Genomic DNA, 19,494 nt, shown 5'->3' on the forward strand with positions numbered 1-19,494 from the left:
TGTTGAGTTATGATCAGCATGCTTATGATACCACTTATGGCAAATTTTAAAGAAATTGTTCAGAGCCATCTTAATATTTTGAAAGTTGAGGGTGGCTTTGAACAACTCTGACAGAATTTTTTTATACAAGAAAAATAGTGAGAATTTGATAATAAAAAAAATTCTCACTATTTTTCTTGTCACCTTTTTACTCATTTTTATTCTGTAATTTTTTTCACACATTTTTACCCTATATATTTATTCATTCGCGCCATTTTTATCATTCATTAAAGGCTGTAGTTTGGCAGCTGAAAGCTTATCTTTTAACAAATTTTTAACCAGAGAACGCTGCAAAAACATTTTACTTGATTATTATTATTATTATTATTATTATTATTATTATTATTATTATTATTATTATTATTATTATTATTATTAGCTTTTCTTTTCTTTTAATAATCACCATTTGTAAAATTTGATTTTAAAATATAGAAAAAATTAATTACATATTATAAATGATTTTAAGATTTTAATTCTCGCTTATACAAAGACATTGTACTTTTTTATATAGCTTATTTTAATTCTTAATCCTTTTTATCAGTGCTTGTATTTTTAATGATTGCGTGAAATAAAGTTATTATTTATATTTTTATTATTATTATTATTATTATTATTATTATTATTATTAAAACAGTTATAATCAGCCACCTTAAGTAGGATCATATACATGCAGGTACATGTATCTTTTACTGAAGAAAGCAACTCGGGAAAAAATAGCAATCAAACCACTCACCAAAACATGGACAAAGACAGAAGCAAATGGATTGTTGGCTACAGGCTCTGCTTTATACATTTCGTACAACAAAAACAAAACCACAATTCTTTGGCTGGTTGACGGCAATAAGTCAGGTTGCTGCAGAAGCATCAACTGTTGAAATGAAAACAACAAATTGAGACCAACATGTTACTGTTTTCAATATTGTTAGCATCCAGCTACATGTACATGTATTTAAATCATGATTTTTCAAACATATTATTTCCCTTAAATTATGAAAAGCACAATGATAGGCTTTTTGCACCCTGGTCAAGTTTTTAACTGTTTTGAAGTAAAAAAAAAGAATTTTCTCATGGGCTATAGCTTAAGGAACTGTCTGTAGCAAAGAGAGGTCTGTATTATGGGGGGTTTTGTTGTTTGAGGTCCGTAAGGAGAGTTTCAACTGTACTTTAGCTAGGTTGAACCAGTAGTTAAAAAAGATAGAACTACTGCAGTTTGTTAAAAAAGATAGAACTACTGCAGTTTGATTTGCATTTAATGCTAGTTTGAAATCATTTTGACTTGAAACTCATTCAACTTACAACATATACCTGTCCATTAGTTACATGTAAAGGAAGCACTTGAACCTTACCATTGCACTCCCAATTTGGAAATGTTCATTTTTGTTAAATCGCTGATGTAAAGAAGAAGCAATAGCTTCAAATGATGACACAGAAAGAGAATCTTCTGCAAGAATACTACAAAAAAAGATAAAACCAATTAAAATTTGAATTATAAACTTTACCAAGGTCACAATTCAATGGTTTATTTATGAGAAGTGAAGTGCTGCCTTAATTATACTTTATTATACCATATTTGCAAGAGAGAAATGTTGTCTTGAAAACTCAGAACTGGCCGGATCCATCGAACGTCGTTCGAACCCTCGAAAACCAATCGTCGATGGGGGACTCGACTCACAGGTCGCTCGCGGCGGCGAACTGCGTGTGACGCGACGCGTGTTGGGAGGAGGTGCATCCCCCCCCCCCCCTCTAGTCCTGCGAACACAGAGACAGATCCAAAAAAAAGACGGAGAATGATGTGCGAGGAGGTGAACCGAGACGTTGATTCGAATGACCCCGAAAGGTGTCGGGTGATTGTTTTTAGTTCGATTTGTTCGAGGATACACCGGGAACTGGGCACCATGCAAGACGCCATTATACTTTTTAAGTCTTTATAAAAGCAAGCAGCTAAGTGGATCACAGTTAGTTCCTACAAAAAAAAACTGTTGTGGATTGACTGATTCTTGAATATCCAAACCAACCAATGCACTATGTTGATTCTCGAATGCTGCAAGGATGTGTTTACACTAATGGACCCTAATGCTCTGGCAGCAATCAACAGCTGCTTTCAATAAAACTAGATATCCAGAAAATTCCATTTGCCTTGGTAAAGGTAATCATATCATACATTTAATACTTAATTTCTCGAAGAAAATAATGGTTTACCAAAGAGGCAAACAAATACAATGTATGTATGTCATGTATATGTTGCAATTTAAACTTGTTTTTGGTGTGATTCTACTTATTTCTTTTTGTCTTCAAACTAATTTACTTTTTTTTTATTTTCACTTGTTCTCGTATGCATCATATCAAAATATGAAACAAAGACAAAATCAAACTGGTCTATAAAACTTCCAACTATAAACAAATTTCAACCACAAGATACATGTACATGTATGTATTCGAACGTGGTCTTTCCCAACACATCTTGAAAGCACACAAAGTAGTCTAGAAGCAAATGAAAGAAAAATAAACGAAAAAGGCAGAATGTGGTTATGTTAGTCACTCTTTCTCTCCCTCTTTCTCTTTCTCCATCTTTATAATCTGAAATTTCTAAAACAACTCTAATTGACATCCAGCCTTCGATAAGCTTAACTCGAGATGATCCGAGTGTAAATTTATATTTTCGCGTCAAAGTAGTAACAGAATTGAAAATGAGCATACCTTAAAAGTGAAGACAATTCTTTTGGAGACAGCGTCATGTTGAAAGGAACTCTAGAACCCAAGGACGAGAGAAAAGTCGGCACACACACTAATACACACAACCCGTTTTCAATCCGCCATCTTGACTCTTTTTGCTAGTGCCATGTTCCCTCGGGTAAAACGACAAACACGCGCAGTTCGACCTGGGAACGAGCTCTTCCTTCCGCGCCGCCGCGAAAAAAAAGGCTAGATCGCAGATTCGCAGTTCAGGTTAGGAGATCGCGAGAAGAAATTGTAAATCATAGGCCGAAGGCGAGATACATGCTGAAAATGTCCTCTGGCGGCGGAAAAACCTGCCCAGAGTCCTATAAACAGACATTTCTATTTGATACAAACAATACTCAAAAGCTGATCATACTACTGAAAAAAAGTAGAACAGAACTGACTGATAGAACAGGTAGAACAGGATTGCAACCGTGGACAGCCGCTTCGTCGTGTTGGTGTCTCGCAGAGCCTACTTTTTTTTCACGTAGTATGATCAGCATTGCACTATTTTTTTTTTTTATCATTTCATGTTTTTGCTGTTCAGATCTCTTAGCAGATCCTTAGTCCAGTCCCTGAAAACTCCCTTCCGCGCGCCCATTATAGGGGTTGAACCGATCACGGCCTCTGGGGACGAAAATGGAACCAAGGATCCTTTGTAAAATATAGAAAGAGGAGTCCAGAAACTGAATTTGGTGAGGTCTCAATAGGTTAAAGGATCCGATGAAAAAAAAAATTAAAATTACCAGTAACCATCAATGCCCCCCCTCCCCCCCACCCCCGCCCCCCACCCCCCAAAAAACCGTGGGCTGATTAGTAAAAAGAATACAGTAATTTTTACTTGACTCCGAGGCTTAGGGGGAAAAACAACAAAAGAAATTATTCATTCACCCCTAATTAACCCTGATGTGATTTCTTTGGTTACATTCCCTAAACAACTGACTGTAACTAATTGAGAGGAAGTACCCTGCCCAGTCCAGCTCAGTCAAAAAGGGTCTGTTCTAGACGGCGTGAAGACTGAGTTGGCCTGTCACAATCTGTGCCGTCATAAGTTATCTGTTCAATTGTGTAAGCAAGGACCAGCGTAACAAAACAGAAGCTCACCGAATCCTTATGGAAGATCTTCACCTTTTAAAATTCTCAATCAACGAAAAAGAGCAAGGCTAATTTAAACAGTAAAGGCTTATAATTTCAATGGCAATATTTTGAAAGGCCCTGCCTTTCGTCTTCAGGGACACTACAGAAATAATGACTCTGGGGAAAATAATAGCGTGCTAGGTTATCGTCCGCACAGGTTTATGGGTAAGCAGCCTCGGTTTCAAGTTCTTTTCTCTGTGGAAACGAGGCTTCAAGTGAGCCCTGTAATAGCGAGGCAAAGCTAGGAACGTAATTTGAAATGCAGGTGGGCATCTTTGCACGGAGACAATTGATTGAAGGGAGTTGGCTGCAATTATCCATTTCAACAAGAAGCACAAATGAACTGACAATCGTCTTTCTTTAAATGATGATATTTCTTTAATGGATAAAACTGCCCTTAATATTGGTAGGCATTAGCACCTTGTGCTTACAAAGTACAAAACAAAAAGATTCTAATCTTGTCTACCGTGTGGAAAATGCGTTGTTCTCTTACTGTACAATAAATTAATTAACTCGACTCAGCTTTTTTCTTTCACTCGTACAACACTCTGACATCCTAACCTAAAAACTAAAAAAAGGTTTTGATGTGATTTCAAACACACGATCAGATTTTCACGTTAATTTACATGACAAAAAACGAACAATTCCAAGAATTCACTACATAACAAATGATCACTAGAAACATGACAGATATAATCCACAAAGCTATAAATGAGTTACTCATTGTACAACACAGAAACAATATAAACTTATTCAACAACAAATAACTTTCCAACACCATGCAAAACAAACGATCCAAGATTACATTCAGTTAAGCTAGACCCATTAATAGCGACGCATCCACTTCATTTACTATATTGGATTGTCTGCGACGTTCTGTATCATTTTAACCCGATAAAAATACTCTTAAATCGAAGTCTAATTTTTCAAACGACTAACTACAGTCGAGCCTCTAGTTACGGACATATCACTTGCTCCGAGACAAAAATTCAGAAAACTCTACTTCTCTAATAGAAGGGCACTCCATCATTCGTAAACTCTTTCCTTAGTCGGGGGAACAAGTGCCAGTTGATGGCAACATCACTGACTTCTCCGAGAAGTAACTAAGTTCGCAGTTTTCGTCGCAGGAGTTGCTAAGCAACATGACGTATTTGTAGGCGTCATTGCTTTCGGAGTATCCGCGAGCGTTCGCGCTAGTTTCTGATTGATTGGAATAATTCGGAATACTTCGAGTGCTTCAACGATTGCCAAACCTGGACTTATTCCCCCGACTGTCCCAGCCCTTTGGTGTCCGTATGAAAGAGACGAAAGACGTTCGCCTGTATTCTGTTCTTTGCCAGAAAATTTACAATATAAAACGACTCGGTAAAAATATGTTATCTAAGAAGTCTTTACGTGATTTATGGACGTTTTCAATACTATACGATTTCTAAAAAAGTCTCTTTACAAAATTGATCATGACGAACTTCTAAATCGCAAAAGAAGGTGTCGCTCTGCTTGTTGAAGTAAACGGATCCAAACTGGCCAAAATAACAAAGAAGAGGGCCTTTGAATCAAGAACGTTCAATGTACTTTATAATGACACTTTCTAGAAAACTGCTTTGTCCAATAGTGTTTGTTCAGTCATTTCGTCAGTAACTTCATCGCTCTTTTTTTAAACTGTTTAACGCCGTTTGCAGTTATTTCTCCTCATCACCCTTCTGTGTCGTCTGTTCCAGGGCACAATCGCCTTGACGATGTACTTTGTCTTCTTTCCCGATCTTTTATCGAGGATTATCAAATATGTCTGTCCTTCCATGACTCTCTTTTTCAAGTCTCGGCAGCCGCTTTGTGGTACCAACACACGGTCGGGGCTGTCGGCAGTTTTCCTGTCTTTCCGTGAATTCCGCGATGTTCGTGATCCCACCTTGCCGGATTTCTTTTTGTCCTTGATTTTGAGCAGAGTAAACGAGCCTTTCGTCGCGTCACGCATACCCGTGATCTCAGCTCTGATAGCTGCAAAACAACGACAGATTGCAATGTTAGTAGGCGAGGCTTGCCAGTGCTAGGTTGAGCTGAGAGGACGCAATGAATTATGGTGGTTCAAAGAACAACTAGATTTTAGTGTGTAACTACATATGAATTGAAAGTTTTTGAAACGTATTTGCAGTGGTGCTATTTAATATAGTGTACAAGGGGGCTCTAGCTTTTAGTCTGTGGATGAAATCTTAGTACAGTTCAGGTCCCCGCTATCTCAAGTTCTCCTGTTCGAAAAAAAAAAACTGAAATTATAATTTCAAACTCCGTTTTAAAATTGTGTCGGTTTAGGGATAAAGTGAAGGGCTATACTGTAGTTCAAAAGGTAACTCTCTTCGTCAAAGAGAACTAGAGCGACAGAACATGTTATTTCATCGTAATGTTACACCCCCAACCCTCCCCCAGCACACCTGGGGGGAGAGCCACTATGAGGTAAAGTGGCTTGCCTAAGAACACAACGTAATGCCCCCGGCCAGGGCTCGAACGCAGACCACTCGATCCGGTGTCCAGTGCGCTCCTAGAGTTTGATAGAGTTAAGGACGAGTGTGGCATATTTCCAACAGCAGGGGTATCTTCCTGAATTCGTCAAAACATATCTGCCTGCTATGACCAATTTTTCACTGTTGACTCAAACAGATAGAAACACTGGAAAACGAAAATGTGGTTATCTTCGTACTTGCGCAAGCCTGCGTGGCAGTCGCCTGTGTAGTTCAATTTTGAGCGCGCGTTTGAGCACTTCCGCTTGTTTGCTCAGTGTTTGTATAGCCACTTGTGCTTTCTCTAGTGGTTGTGTTGCTGATGAAAGCCAGACAAGCCAGACCAGCTATATAAAAGACTCGATCCAAACATGGAAAAGCGATTACCATTCTGGCGAGAAGCTCAGCTTAACCAGACGGCGCGAGACGCATCGAAAACACAGTCTGTTTTACCTAACGTGAAACATTTGCGTGTTGTTATTGTAAGCTGAACTATTCATAACTGTGTTTATCATCTTTTTGGACAAATATTAAACGAAAGCAGAGAAAACATTTTTATCAAAGAAAAAGCTCGTCATCCATTAACAGTTTAAATGGTTTGGTGTAAACAGCCGTTTCATCGGCTAATGCAATTTTTTACATTTTAAAAAATTTACATCGACTTATCAATTTTGTAAAAAATATCTGCACTCTGTGTAGTTTCACGTTTCTATGAGCACTAGTAGTCCTTCCAGTCATCAAAATCGCGTTGGTCTCTTGACTCCTAGCGCTCCTCAACCGGATAATCCTGATTTCCTTCATCGCCTCCATTTTTCAAATGTCTAGATTTCATCTCTTTGGTGTGTGTCAACAAACTTTTTTTTTAGCACCGTATTAAATGAAGGTAAGACAATTCTACATATCTACGACCTGTTTGCAAGTGTTATCACACGAGAAAAGAAATATTTCTCGGTGTCTGTTGCTTATCAGTCGGAGTACTTTGAGGTCTTCTGGAACTCCTTCACAATTCGCCCTTATCTTTGCCTTAAAGACACCGAATAAATTTGAGTAGTATTTATCTCAAACAGGTCCACTGCAAAAGCATTTAACACGAAGATATCGCGACTGATAACGGGCGGTAAGTTCTGTGTGAAAAATGTTGGTAAACTGCCTAATGACTTTACCAACACCCCCAAACAAACATCAAGCCTGCTAATTAGTGAACAAGCTGCGTTTTCTAAACTTGTTCACGCGAGCAACTACAGAGCTTCATAGTTGTATTTCCCGACTAATTTTTCCTCCGAATGCGAGCCCGAAGTTTGTTTTTTGTTTTTTGTTTTTGTTTTTTTTTGTGAGCGAATATTCAAAAAGGCACAGGCTAAAACAGTTTAGTTGTATTAAGCTTACAGCTCGTTGCAAAAGAGAAACTTTCGTTTCACTCGGCAGGCCAATGATCTTTGAGATCGATCTGATTTTATGTAGCGAGGAAATTTTTTAATATTAGAAGTAAAAAAAAGATAACGCGCACTGAAGAAGCCTTCATAGTTTTGATATACGTTTTGGAGTGCTTTGCCGTTTTGTTTCCTCGAAGATTAGACTTTTATAGAGCTAGAGTCAAGCCAGCACATAGCGTGTTACAAAGGCTGCCAGGTTGACAGACATGTAATAAATACGCTCATTAGTAATAAATGCCGTTTACTTATACTAATGACTTATCTATCATGACTCATTTTCGGCGTGTATGAAATACATAGTCAAAACACATTACGATAAAATTGCCACAAAGAAATGTTGGTTCACCTTATATAACCGTAACCCCAGACTGGTTTGTTTTCGTGTGTTAAGCTTGAGACATATTTTCATTGCCCAGCCTTAATTATATTGTAGGATATCTGAAATAAAAGACTCTCTTGTCATGATAATCACGCGTATTGGTTTGCAAAGAATCGAAAGTAGTTGAAAAGTCAAACAACAATAGAGCGCATAAGACATGATGTATTTAATACAATGGTAAATTTTTCACACTGAAATGAAAATTAGAATGTTCCAAATGGTTGTTATTCGCAAGACTGGACTATCGCAATACGGGACGGTCGCAGTGACAGCCGATAGAAGCACTTTTGGTGGTCTAAGGATTTGCTTTGGCGTCAAAAATGTGCCATCATTTGTACGCTCGTTGACACCTCTTCAAAGGTTTGAGGCGACAAATTTTCCATCCCTTCCCACGCGCGTCAATTCAATTGTGTTGATGACTCTAGAGGCTAAAATAGAATGCATTTTTACAAAAATCAAAGAAATCAGTCACGTCCTTTAGAGACCCGTTACCTAGAAATAAAATGTAAACACTCTAACGGGACAAAAAGAGAGCAGGAGACTCGGAGACAGTACCGTTTCCTTTGTACATTTTTCCGGATACATACATCAAACCACAGAGGGAAGAATCTTAAGTTCAGTCAGTCGGGCAAAGTATGCGTTTGTTAAAAAAAAAAACACACCAAGTTGTTAGCGCGTCTTACCTAAATCGCTGTTACAGGCTTTAGCTTGTAAGACATCATCGGTATTTAAATTCGGATCACAAATCGCGTCGTTTCCTGGAGAAATAAAACAAAAACAAAGTACTGTCTGTAAGTGAGTGCTTGTTTAGTAAGATTAAGATGGCGAACCACATTCCTCTAGATTAACTCTACTTCGCGCCCTTTCCGTAGGAAATGTCTGAAATTATAAATAGTACAACGAAAGAAACGACTTCGATGGAGTGGAATAGCATGGCCGCGCGAGACAAATAGCGTTGTGCGGGCAAAATCTCAGGTTTATTCAACGTTCGGTCGACCAAGCGATAAACATACGAGGTTTATCTACTGCTGTGTGATCTCTGTGCTCTACGACTCCAGGACCTATGTTTAATATCGCTGATCTCCGTCTTAAAGACACATTAAACTGTGTGAACTCTAATGCGATCTAATCGCTCATTTAACAGTGTACCTGCAGGCAAAGGTGGCTGTGTTGTGGCAGCACTGATGAAGTCTTCTCGAACACACATCGAGTCGTCCACGTACTGCGAGCAGTTGAAGGCAGGATGAGTGGGCCAAGTATAATTGTTGCTATTCATCACCGGTTCGCAGCTCCCTTTCACCTTAAAGCAGAACGAACTGCAGAGTTTAATGCTCACTTGCAAACCGCTTTCTTTGTCTTCCAGGCAAATCGGAGCGTAAATGGCACAGAGGAACAACTTCAAGCCCGCATGGCACTGCCCAACCAGAGGTCTCCATGAGTTGATCGCCTCCACAGTTTCCTTGAGTTGATAGTTGAATGCGTTTGGAAGGCGCATATAAGTGTAGCCAGCACCGTTGGTTAAATTCCTGCAAAAATCCGGTACCGGTTGGCAGTGTCCTCTGGTATAACCCCGCGCAGTGTAAACCATCAAAGCGACGATAATAAATTTGAGTAGAAGCGACATCGTGTTGAGTTCTTTCTGCGTGCGACAAATCCAAGATCTTCCAGACAGAATCGTACGGTCGCGTATTTTAATCAACGGATAGTGGGCGGTGCTTCTGGGATATTGATCGAATTTCCAGCTTCTGAAAAACACAAAAGCCACTGTCAAACACTTTCACGGGCGACAAAGGCACGTGAAACATTTACGCGTGTCGACCGTGGAAGTGCTGATATCCTTAATGAGCCTTTGTCTTGAAGCTCATTTAAAACGCGTCAATCAGACCCTTTTCTAGATCATGGAAAAAAGGGGGCTTAATGTTTAAACGTTTGAATAAGCTCGGTCAACCTTTCGAACTTTACATACCAATGAAAATTAATATTTCCACATCTTTAAAAAGCCGTGGCATTTGATCGTATCAGTTGCCACAAACAATAGAAAAAATCTGCTCTGCTCTCGGCATAAGAAAAACACGAGGTCGCAATGCGGTGGTAATTAATTTCTCTTGACGCGTAGAACATGCATTCGGTCTGGTTTATTCATTGAAAGAACGTTCCGGGCGTTTGTCAACATATGCCGTCAGCTCTCGCTTCACTTCCCACGAAGATTAAGTGGATTATGAACGAGTTAATGGTGTTACCGATGTGTTGGGCTTTCACACCATTAAAGCTGACTGACAAAATCTTAATGGCCAGCTTTTTGCATCGCTAATCCGGCAATCAATTCTACACATCGATTGACAAAAGCTCTAGCATAACAAAATGCCAGTTGGACAGCCTCTCTTGTGTAAAACGCTTAGCGTTTGTCCGACTTATTATTTAAACAAACAAAACTGATGAAGGTGCTTTTTAGCATGTGCTAAATCCCTGTCTGGGTCGTTTATCTTCTTAATTTCACCAAAGCCGCATACGGTTACACGCGAAATAAATCCTATTGGGGTAAAAACCTCCTAAACGCACGCCCCTTGTACGTGCAGTTCCATAAGAGGATTGGGGTTTGAATGGGAACGGCCTTCGCGGTAAAGTGGGTTTCCTCGCCGAGTCACCGCAAAGAGACCACGAAATAACTTCGCTACAAATAATTATATCTCTTGTCTCTTTTTTCCCCGAATATACATCATTCACTAAATTGAATCAGAACTGAGGCAAAGGAGTAGGAACTAACTCATCTTGTCTACCCAACTAGAACATAACGTTGTCTTTGTTGAGTGTCATAACAAAATGGTAGAGACGGTAGACACTGTGTGTGCATGAGTACTGAGATCTGAGATACTTCTACGAAGTGTCCACGAGTAGTCTTTTTGTCTCAAGACTTTTCGTGGGTGTACTGGCGCAGTAGGTAGAACACGAACAACCTCGGTAGCTCTGTTAGTAGGCCCAAAGAGCAACTTATGTTTGGCTCCAAGTTCGAAATACTCACCAACGCAACTTAGTGGAAAATGTTCACTAAAATTGACGATTCATAAGCAAACGTTCTATATTGCTTTTTCTTTCTTATCTTTATTGCTTTCTTTAAAATAAGAACATCTTCGCGTACTTTTCTCATCACAACCCGCAGGAAAAACCACGAAATACGTTTATTAGTTACAACTGCCGAAATTGCGACCTAAACAGCGGGTTTTAATTGGGCGAATCCGTCAATTAATTTTGTGCCTAAATGACAAAAAGAGAGATTTTCCAGTACATTATACACTTTTTAAAGTCATGTGGCTTCCTCGGAACCGGTCGTGTCTAAGTAGTCTAAGTGCTTTCTGGTTTCCTACAAGATATTGTACAATGTGTACACAAGTTTGAGTTCTATTTATGAACAAAAGGAAACGTTAGATCAGATAGAAGGGCGAATGAATTATAGTCTACAGCCTGCCATTTTTCACTGTCCGGTTCCTTTCCTCAGTTCTATTTTGGCCACGGCTACAACTCCTTAACTCTCTAGACAAACACAGATAAAGGAGGCATTTCTCTCAGGCGGGTACTTCTCTCTAAAAGAGGATAAATGTAATGGAGCCCCATCTTCACATTCAAACATATATAGTCTAACTTACACTGGGTAAATTAGACGACAAGTGCGAATGTGCACGTAGGGCTCCACTTCATCTGTAGGCTTCTAGACGGACAGCTGTCGTAAGGCGGACTGTGAAAACTGGCCCGCTTTGATAGGAAATCTGACCTTAATTTTCTTCGATCAATTCAATTCGGCTGTTGCGTTAGATCCAGCACGTTCAACTGAAAAAAAGCAATTCTGCCGAACATGCTCGGGTAGTGCAGGCAACTCAAGTCCCATCAGTTTAGGCTTAGTTTAATAGTCACCGATGTAAAGTACTCTCTAGCTATTGCGTTCTCGATTTCACAATAAAATGGGAAGCTATTTTAACTATATATTTGCAAAAAGTTTTTAAAATGGAGAACGCGACCAAGACTAAACTCCGTTTGTGGATTTGTGTACGAAGGATGGACGAGAGAAACGGAATTACGTCAAGAAATACCGCTCGTGCCGCCGGCCGATTCACATATAAACAGGACCACTGGCGCGGCAATAAACGTGCAAGACACAAAGCCGATTACTGACCCTATCGGCTCTTGTCACATTCGCGGTTAGCTAATAAGTGAAAAAGGAAATTAGTAATTTGCTGTCGTGTTAAAGGTGTGGGAAAACCTCAAATGCCACAAAAATTTGGGGTGGAAATTTACACTTACTTAAAGTGGTCATTGCGGTTTTTGAAAATGACCGCTATGTCTTGGCGTGTAGGAGGTCATCCAAACCGCTTCCCCAACAATGCATCAAACAAAACCAGCAAAAAAGGAACGTCGTATTGCAAAACAAAACGCAAAAAGTTACCTTAATCTGGCAAATACTCAAAATCCTGAGTAACGAAAAAGAAACGAGTTTTTTTCCAAACATTCCAGGAGGCACTGAAATAAAAAAAAGATGGCCGTCCATCCGGTTTTCCGTCAGTGAATGAATTATTAAGGTCGACAAGAACAAGTGACGTAACTCATGCAAAATCGGTCGAAAAATAAAAATCTGCAACAAGTGCGGCGAATCGAACGAATCTTAAAGAATAATATAGAAAACTGAGTTTAGAAACAAACCGTTAACACCCTGATGAAGACTAGCTGTATTGCAGTCGAAACGTCGCGATCAACAACTCAAAGCGATTCCATTGTGAGACAAACGAATTAACGTTCATCTTTCCTATGTTACACCACGATAAACAATAAACACATCTTTAACCATTAGCAGGTTCAGCAGCTCGAAGAGAATCTTTTCTAAAGTCCCATAATTTATTTTATGTTCTGCAGACGTTGAAGAAACATATCTTTATCCCATTGTTCTCCATTAAATTAGCAAAGGATGTTTTGCCAGCAAAGAATACAACCAACCTACTGAGAACTGTCTTCTTTTGTAAAACTAGTATCGAAAAATTGACCTTTAACACATTATTATAAAAACTTTGCCTTAAACCAAGGTGGAACAATGAGTCTGTCATGTCAGTCTTTCTTCCGCATCGAAAAAGTGAGGCATACGAAAATCAATGGGCATAGTCCTTTAGTGATGAAATGTTTGCGGCATGACAAAAATTCATGTCTGTAAAAAAAGGCGTTTCTAGAAGAACTCCAAACAGGTTTCAACTTATTATTGATAGATTTATGGTATTTTGTGTACAAGACGTTTCCGCCATCGCACAAAATCTGATGTTATCTCTGATTGGTCAATTTCGACACCACTTGTCAATACAATACATACCACACAGTCCCTCCACTTAAAGCAGATCTGAAAACCAGAGTACTACTTCCGGAAAATTCAGCAAACCTTATTTGGCTGGCCCCATGGGTTGTTTTTAGTTCACCATTTGCTTTGATGTTTCTAACGGAAATAATATCTGCTTCAAGGGGGTGGATCAAGAACTAGCTTCATGATTTTAAAAGGGTTTTCGGAAAAGGTGATTCAAAAGATCTGCGGAAGATCTGCCACTTTCTTTCGGTCCATTTATCATTTCGCACCGAAGAAATAACTCATGGCGGGAAACACCACAAGTTTTGAAGCTATTTATACTAAGAAAGTTACAAAAAGGAACGCACCAATAAGCCATTTCCAAATGACCAGCTCCCTTTTCAAAAGGAGGCGGTCTGATGCACAGCCAATCATACGTAAAACTCATTCCCATGTGACAGGTTGTGCACAAGGACCGGTTTTGAAACAGAGTAAAAGGCATCTCGGAAATGGCCTATTGTAACTGCAAACAAACTCTGAAGACAGGTTACTTGAAATTTGAAATCACGTATATATCTCCTCTCAAAGAGACTTCGCTAGAAAGACCCACGGTCAGAATATAAATAGTAGGTTTAGGACTCGACGATATACACAGAACAGGTTTGTCAAATGTCTGCCATGATGTCAGTGTGTTGGAACTTTTCCATTGGGCGCGCGAATGACCCAAATGAACCGGCTAATTTTCTGCTAGTTAACAAGGTTCGTCATTCTGCCGTAGGGAATTTCACTCATATCGCTTTCAACCTGTGATGGTCAAGTTGTTTAGTCACTTAATTAACGCGCCGCTCGAATTTGTTGTAAGTTGAATAAGAGAAGATAGATTTCGATCAATGTTTAAAATGGGTAAGCCTGGTTGAAATAATATACTGTGCTGGGATCGCGCGTAGGCGTCCCTCTAGTAAAACCCGGCGGGCATTGAGAGGCAGGTTGCATTACCAGACTACAACGTAAACAAGGTTGTGTTTCTTAAGTGGCTCAGTTCATACTAACGAAACTCCCCTACCCCTTCCCTTTTGTCTAAGTATTTTCATGGAAATGTTGTTACGGTATTTATTGAAATTCATCAGCTCCCAAAGATGAAATGAAATTATCTTGACCAAGCCTGTTCAAGTCTTTGGGAACTGCGCAAAAACAAGCTAGGAAATAAACTAAATTTAATATCGTGAACAACAGCATACAGCTAAAGGAGTTTAAGTCAAGAAACTTTGTTTTCGAAACGTAGATATGACATTCGAAGCAGATTAAAATAAATATAGGAGGAAAATACAAAACCGATTTGCCAGACCGTTGCAAAATAACTAATATAACGAAGCTTATCTCCGATATTCTTTCTGTAATGGGATAAATTCGTTTCATAACTGCCTTTTCTCGATTTGAAATTTGATTGCGGACTTTATGGACAGTTCTTCTATACGTCTTGTCCAAATTAGGATAAGTCAACGAAAGAGTTTCAGCGTAACTATGGTTTCAGTTACATGTAAGTGGGCTGGACTTGTCAAATGAACGTATGTCATGCTTTTTGGTTCAGCTAAAACCAACAATTTGGACAGATCTAGGGAACTGGTGTTAAGGAGCTACGTCACGTGAGTTGTTAGATTTTTGGTCTAAACTGTTCTGAAATGAGTGGTAGGCAACTAAACCCTAAGGGTGCGTTTCTTTGGGAAAAATCCAAATCCGGATTCTTGATCCAAAAACGGATTTTGCGTTTCTTTACCTATATCCGAAAATGGATTAATCTTGGATCAATGATCTGAAGAATCCACACTTCGAGTGGATACATCAGATCATATCTGAATCCGGATTTTTAGGATTCATGATCCGTGCGTTTCTTTGGGAAAGGATTCGAAAAAAATACGTTGGCCCAGCGGTCTTTGCTGTGAAAATACAGGTTCGCTCTTTGTAAACACTGCCATACGGAAAGTTTTAGGCGGTTATTTCGATCAAAATACAAAACTATTTCACGATAAAAGGAAACGGTAGCTTCAGATAGGTATGTAGTATCATTTTAAACGGGATACAGGTTTTCTCGAACAACCACTGTGTGCCTACGGAAGTTGTATCCTTTTGAAAATGTCACGAGTGAAATTTGCACTGATCATTTCGCAATCATTTTCGCTCTCAGATGCTTTCTCGCCACATTGTGCTTAATGCTAAAGAAGATCTACTTCGACGTGTGGTTTTTGTAAAGGATTTTGTATGCTTAAATTATTTTAGCTAGGATACGTTCGACGAAAAATAAATTTGTGCTGATATTTTATGTTCTGTGCGAAATGTTTACGGGGTTGTCATGGCAAAAAATCCGTTTTCGGATTCTTCGTTTCTTTGGGGGCAAAGTATCCGTGTGATCTGAGATCAATGATCCAATTTTGGATTTTCTTAAAGAAACGCACCCTTAAATGAACATCTAAAGAGATTTGCGGACAGAAATCAAGCAACGGCTATAAATATCGATATGTCGAAGACGCACGGAAACAACTTGAAAACATTTGCCTAACTTTTTCAAATTGCAATCCGTTTCCATCCTTGCCATCTGCAGTCCCAAATTCTCGTTAACAGTTTCAGTGCTCTAATATTGCAATTTTTCATAAAAATGTACTATCATTTTTAGGTCTCCTGCGACACAAATATAAATTTTGGCTGTTCAAAAATCTGGTTTATCCGCGACATAGTCCCTTTAAGATATTCAGTAACCTTTAGTACTGAGATAGAGATTACAAACAACAGACCTAAATTACGATCATGGCTACGAAAAAAAATGGGAAAAGAAACAACTGTTCGTATTTTGGAGAAATCAAGACTTGCATCACCACCCGGTACATTGCTTATGTTCTTACCTTCAATCTGCCTTCAACCAGCCAAGTCGTCGAACGTTCTGAACAAGTGAAGAAACTACAGCGACTTTAATTCCTTTGCTAATAAGGCGTGACCAGACTAAGTCCCGGAACGTGTCCTTAAGAGTGTTTACTTTCAACACATCCGGTAAAGGAAGGCTTTAAATTAATAAAAATTTCCACATAACAATAATAAGCGACTTTTATATAGTGAAGCTGATATTTGCGTAATCCTTGTAATGGTGTTTATATTTCTCAGTTAGTAAGACTTGGTCACGAGTCTCAAAGGAAATTGGTTAAGGGAAAAGGTCTAAAGGGCAAAAAGTCACACACGAAGGAATGAGGGATAATCCAAAAACTACGTTTTATTCAGGACATGTAACGCGCAGAGTCACGAACGTGACTAGTTTGGAAGAAATTTTGACCATTTTTCCTTGCTTATAGGAACCAGGGTAGTTTTTTAAAAAAATGTTAGCCTATATTTCATATTCCTTTATCCAACAACGTCCGAAACTGGGCAGCAATGGTTTAGAATCTGCACAATATCCATGAATACAGACTTCCGTGCATAAGCCACATAATTGTCCATTTTGAAGAATAATTGGATTTAAAACCCAATCTAACCCTAATAAAAATTCCGAGGGCTGCTAAATTGCGGCCGCCGAGTCTAGTTTGGCATTTTTTTTTTTTTCATCCAATTATTTCCCAGATTGCGGGACTCCTGGAGTTACCCAATCTGGGAAATAATCAGATTAAGAATACTCCGCGGACTGCCATGTTTAACTCGGCCGCAATTTGGCAACCCTTGGAAAGATTTGCGAGCCAGATGGATAAACGTTGTCCACCGCTAAAACGGAAAGCCTTAATGCTCTTTTGTGCTAAAACACGTATTTGTATTAGCTGTGCACTGAAACCTTATTATAAACAATGTTTTTCTATTTATAATTTTTATTTTTGTTATGTCTCTTATTTATTTGATTCCCTACCATTTCTGATTAACTTTTGTTGTTTTTTTTTTCTGTTCGGGCTTGTTCCTGTTTCAATCATTGTTCTTCCGGTTTTATTGCTCTTCAGTGCCGTAGTCAGACGAAAGTTGTTACCGAGGCAATATTGGGGAAAAAACACTTCTTTAAAGTATTATCTTAATGGAAAGAGTCTTACAAATCAACTGAAAAAGTAAATTCAATATTTTTACCGAAGCAAGTGTCTCGGTTTCAGCCCTACTCTTGTTTTTGTTTTTGCTTCTGTCGCTGTTTGTCTATTTTCATTCCGCATAACATGCCCACGTACTCTTACAAAAATAGACAACTCTCTTGGCGAACTCATTACCGTCTATATCGCGGGGGTAAAACACTTACGAGAAACGCGTGTTTTCTTTATGACCACAACAATTACATCAAGGCGCCCAAACGTGTGACCACTTTTAATTTATTCACATTCTTTCGTGCAGATTTAATCCAATCTGAAGTCAACTGCAAGCTATCCACGGCTTTTGATTGGATTAAATCTGCACGAAAGAATGTGAATAAATTAAAAGTGGTCACACTTTTGGCGCCTTGCTGTAAATCATTGCGGCACCAGCCCGTGGCCGTTTACAAATGCATTAACCCAATTTTCATGATAGTGTTTCTGATAGTACAGAATAAATTTCCATCCTAGACATTCCCTCCTACGTCTCCTACCACACCGGAAGGCTATTGATATTTGGGTTACTTTTGCTGAACACACTTGAGCTCACGTGAGACCAAAACTTTTGTCATCGTCAAATTTAAGAATGGAAGTCATTTAAAACCCAGCCTAAACTGGAAAATGCACGACTCTTTCTATCTCAGTGTAGATTTGTCACAATAGATAGATGCTGTTGAACTACTATAGAAACCCATTTCTCCAACTTCCAAAGGAATCGAAAATTGGTTCGATGAATCGGGAGATCGAGAAATCGAAGATGGCATCGCTTTTCGAGTTGTTGTTTTACATGACATGTATTACGACTTAGTAGGCTAATATCACCATAGAAATACTATAACACCATTTTGTTGCAGATGAGATGTTTGTTTAAAACGTAATTTAAAGTTGACTTGGGCAAGTGAAAGGAACCTAATGGATACTCTCGACTTCAGTTCAGTTCAAACAAATCATTTTTTCCTCATATGCAACAACAAGTAATAAGCTCTTGCTTCTTTTCAACGGAGAACTCTTCCGCACAGTTCACCTGCCTTGAACCTGTTTCACAGAGACGTCCTTTGGGATCGTCACGTGGGGTGACCCAACCCAACCCCACGAAATTTTTTTGTCTCTCTCTGTGTTTTGTGCCGATAGACTATTAAGTAAACCTGACTAAATTCTTACTGCAAACATCGGTAAAACGGATGAACAGAATATTTGACAATAAACACGGTATAATGTTCTGATGTTATATACCGCATAAGTCCTAATCCCCAGCAAAACAGCACGCACGCTTTTTGCTATGAATAAAATTCTGCGCGCTTCCACATTTCCAAAATTAACTGATATGTAACAAGAAGATGATGGCATTTTGGGTTGACTTCTTATTAAATTTGTTTAACCTCAAAGAAGCGAGGTTCCAAGACTTTGAAATCGTGCTGGATGCTCAATTTACTGTTGCCTTAAATGTCAGGGGATTGTTTTAAGGCCCAGAAGTTTTCAATAAACCGGTTAGATTATGTATCTTGTTTGTTTAAAACGTACGTTTGCGTGTGTTGCATAGACTGTCGCGTGCCGGGATGTAGACTGGTTAATTGGTGTTAGAGAATGTCAACACCTGTTTTTAGAATCTTAAGAGCATTGATTACTTCTTTGGTCTACCTCGTTAGAGATCATCCCTTACTGCCATTATAATCCAAAAACGTTTTATTTTCCGGTGAAATATTAAGCTGATTAATGTCTTATCGCCATTATAAGCTGTCACATATAGCAAGGAATTTTTCGCAAAGTATCGCAATTTTAATCCTAAGCTGTACCAGAGAGAGATTTATTCCTAATATAGCTCTATGTTTCTTCCTTCAAGTGTGTTCGAGGAAGAAAAGGCCTGCCTTCACTCCGCCCTCTTTTCTTAGCTCACCCTCTCCCCACT

At 39.0% G+C, this 19,494-nt stretch overlaps 2 protein-coding genes across 2 annotated transcripts in view; both read right to left on the bottom strand.

Annotated features, from left to right (window-relative positions):
* Positions 1-2,861, bottom strand: part of LOC144648516 (CCR4-NOT transcription complex subunit 11-like) — a 3,974-nt gene extending 1,113 nt beyond the window's left edge. The window contains exons 1-3 of the mRNA XM_078508045.1: positions 2,737-2,861; positions 1,386-1,491; positions 773-907 (exon numbers count right to left, since the gene is read on the bottom strand). Coding sequence (XP_078364171.1) covers positions 773-907; positions 1,386-1,491; positions 2,737-2,774 — 279 coding nt within the window. The 5' untranslated portion in view covers positions 2,775-2,861. The remainder of the gene's footprint in view (positions 1-772; positions 908-1,385; positions 1,492-2,736) is intronic.
* Positions 2,862-4,249: 1,388 nt separating this feature from the next.
* Positions 4,250-16,557, bottom strand: LOC144650321 (secreted frizzled-related protein 2-like). Its single transcript, XM_078509973.1, has 4 exons — positions 16,404-16,557; positions 9,348-9,943; positions 8,882-8,956; positions 4,250-5,889 (listed from the first exon to the last, which is right to left on the bottom strand). The coding sequence occupies exons 2-4, from the start codon at positions 9,820-9,822 to the stop codon at positions 5,558-5,560; spliced, it is 882 nt and encodes a 293-aa protein (XP_078366099.1). The 5' UTR covers positions 9,823-9,943; positions 16,404-16,557; the 3' UTR covers positions 4,250-5,557.
* Positions 16,558-19,494: the final 2,937 nt, after the last annotated feature.

Source organism: Oculina patagonica, chromosome 4 (genome assembly GCF_052425735.1).
Source record: "Oculina patagonica isolate OP01 chromosome 4, crgOcupat, whole genome shotgun sequence".
NCBI lineage: Eukaryota > Metazoa > Cnidaria > Anthozoa > Scleractinia > Oculinidae > Oculina > Oculina patagonica.

Coding starts and splice junctions, on each gene's coding strand:
- LOC144650321 (XM_078509973.1), bottom strand. CDS start 9,822: ATGTCGCTTCTACTCAAATTTATTATCGTCGCTTTGATGGTTTACACT. Junction 8,957..9,347: donor ACAGCCACCTTTGCCTGCAG/GTACACTGTTAA, acceptor TTATTTCTCCAG/GAAACGACGCGATTTGTGAT. Junction 5,890..8,881: donor AGCCTGTAACAGCGATTTAG/GTAAGACGCGCT, acceptor GTTGTTTTGCAG/CTATCAGAGCTGAGATCACG.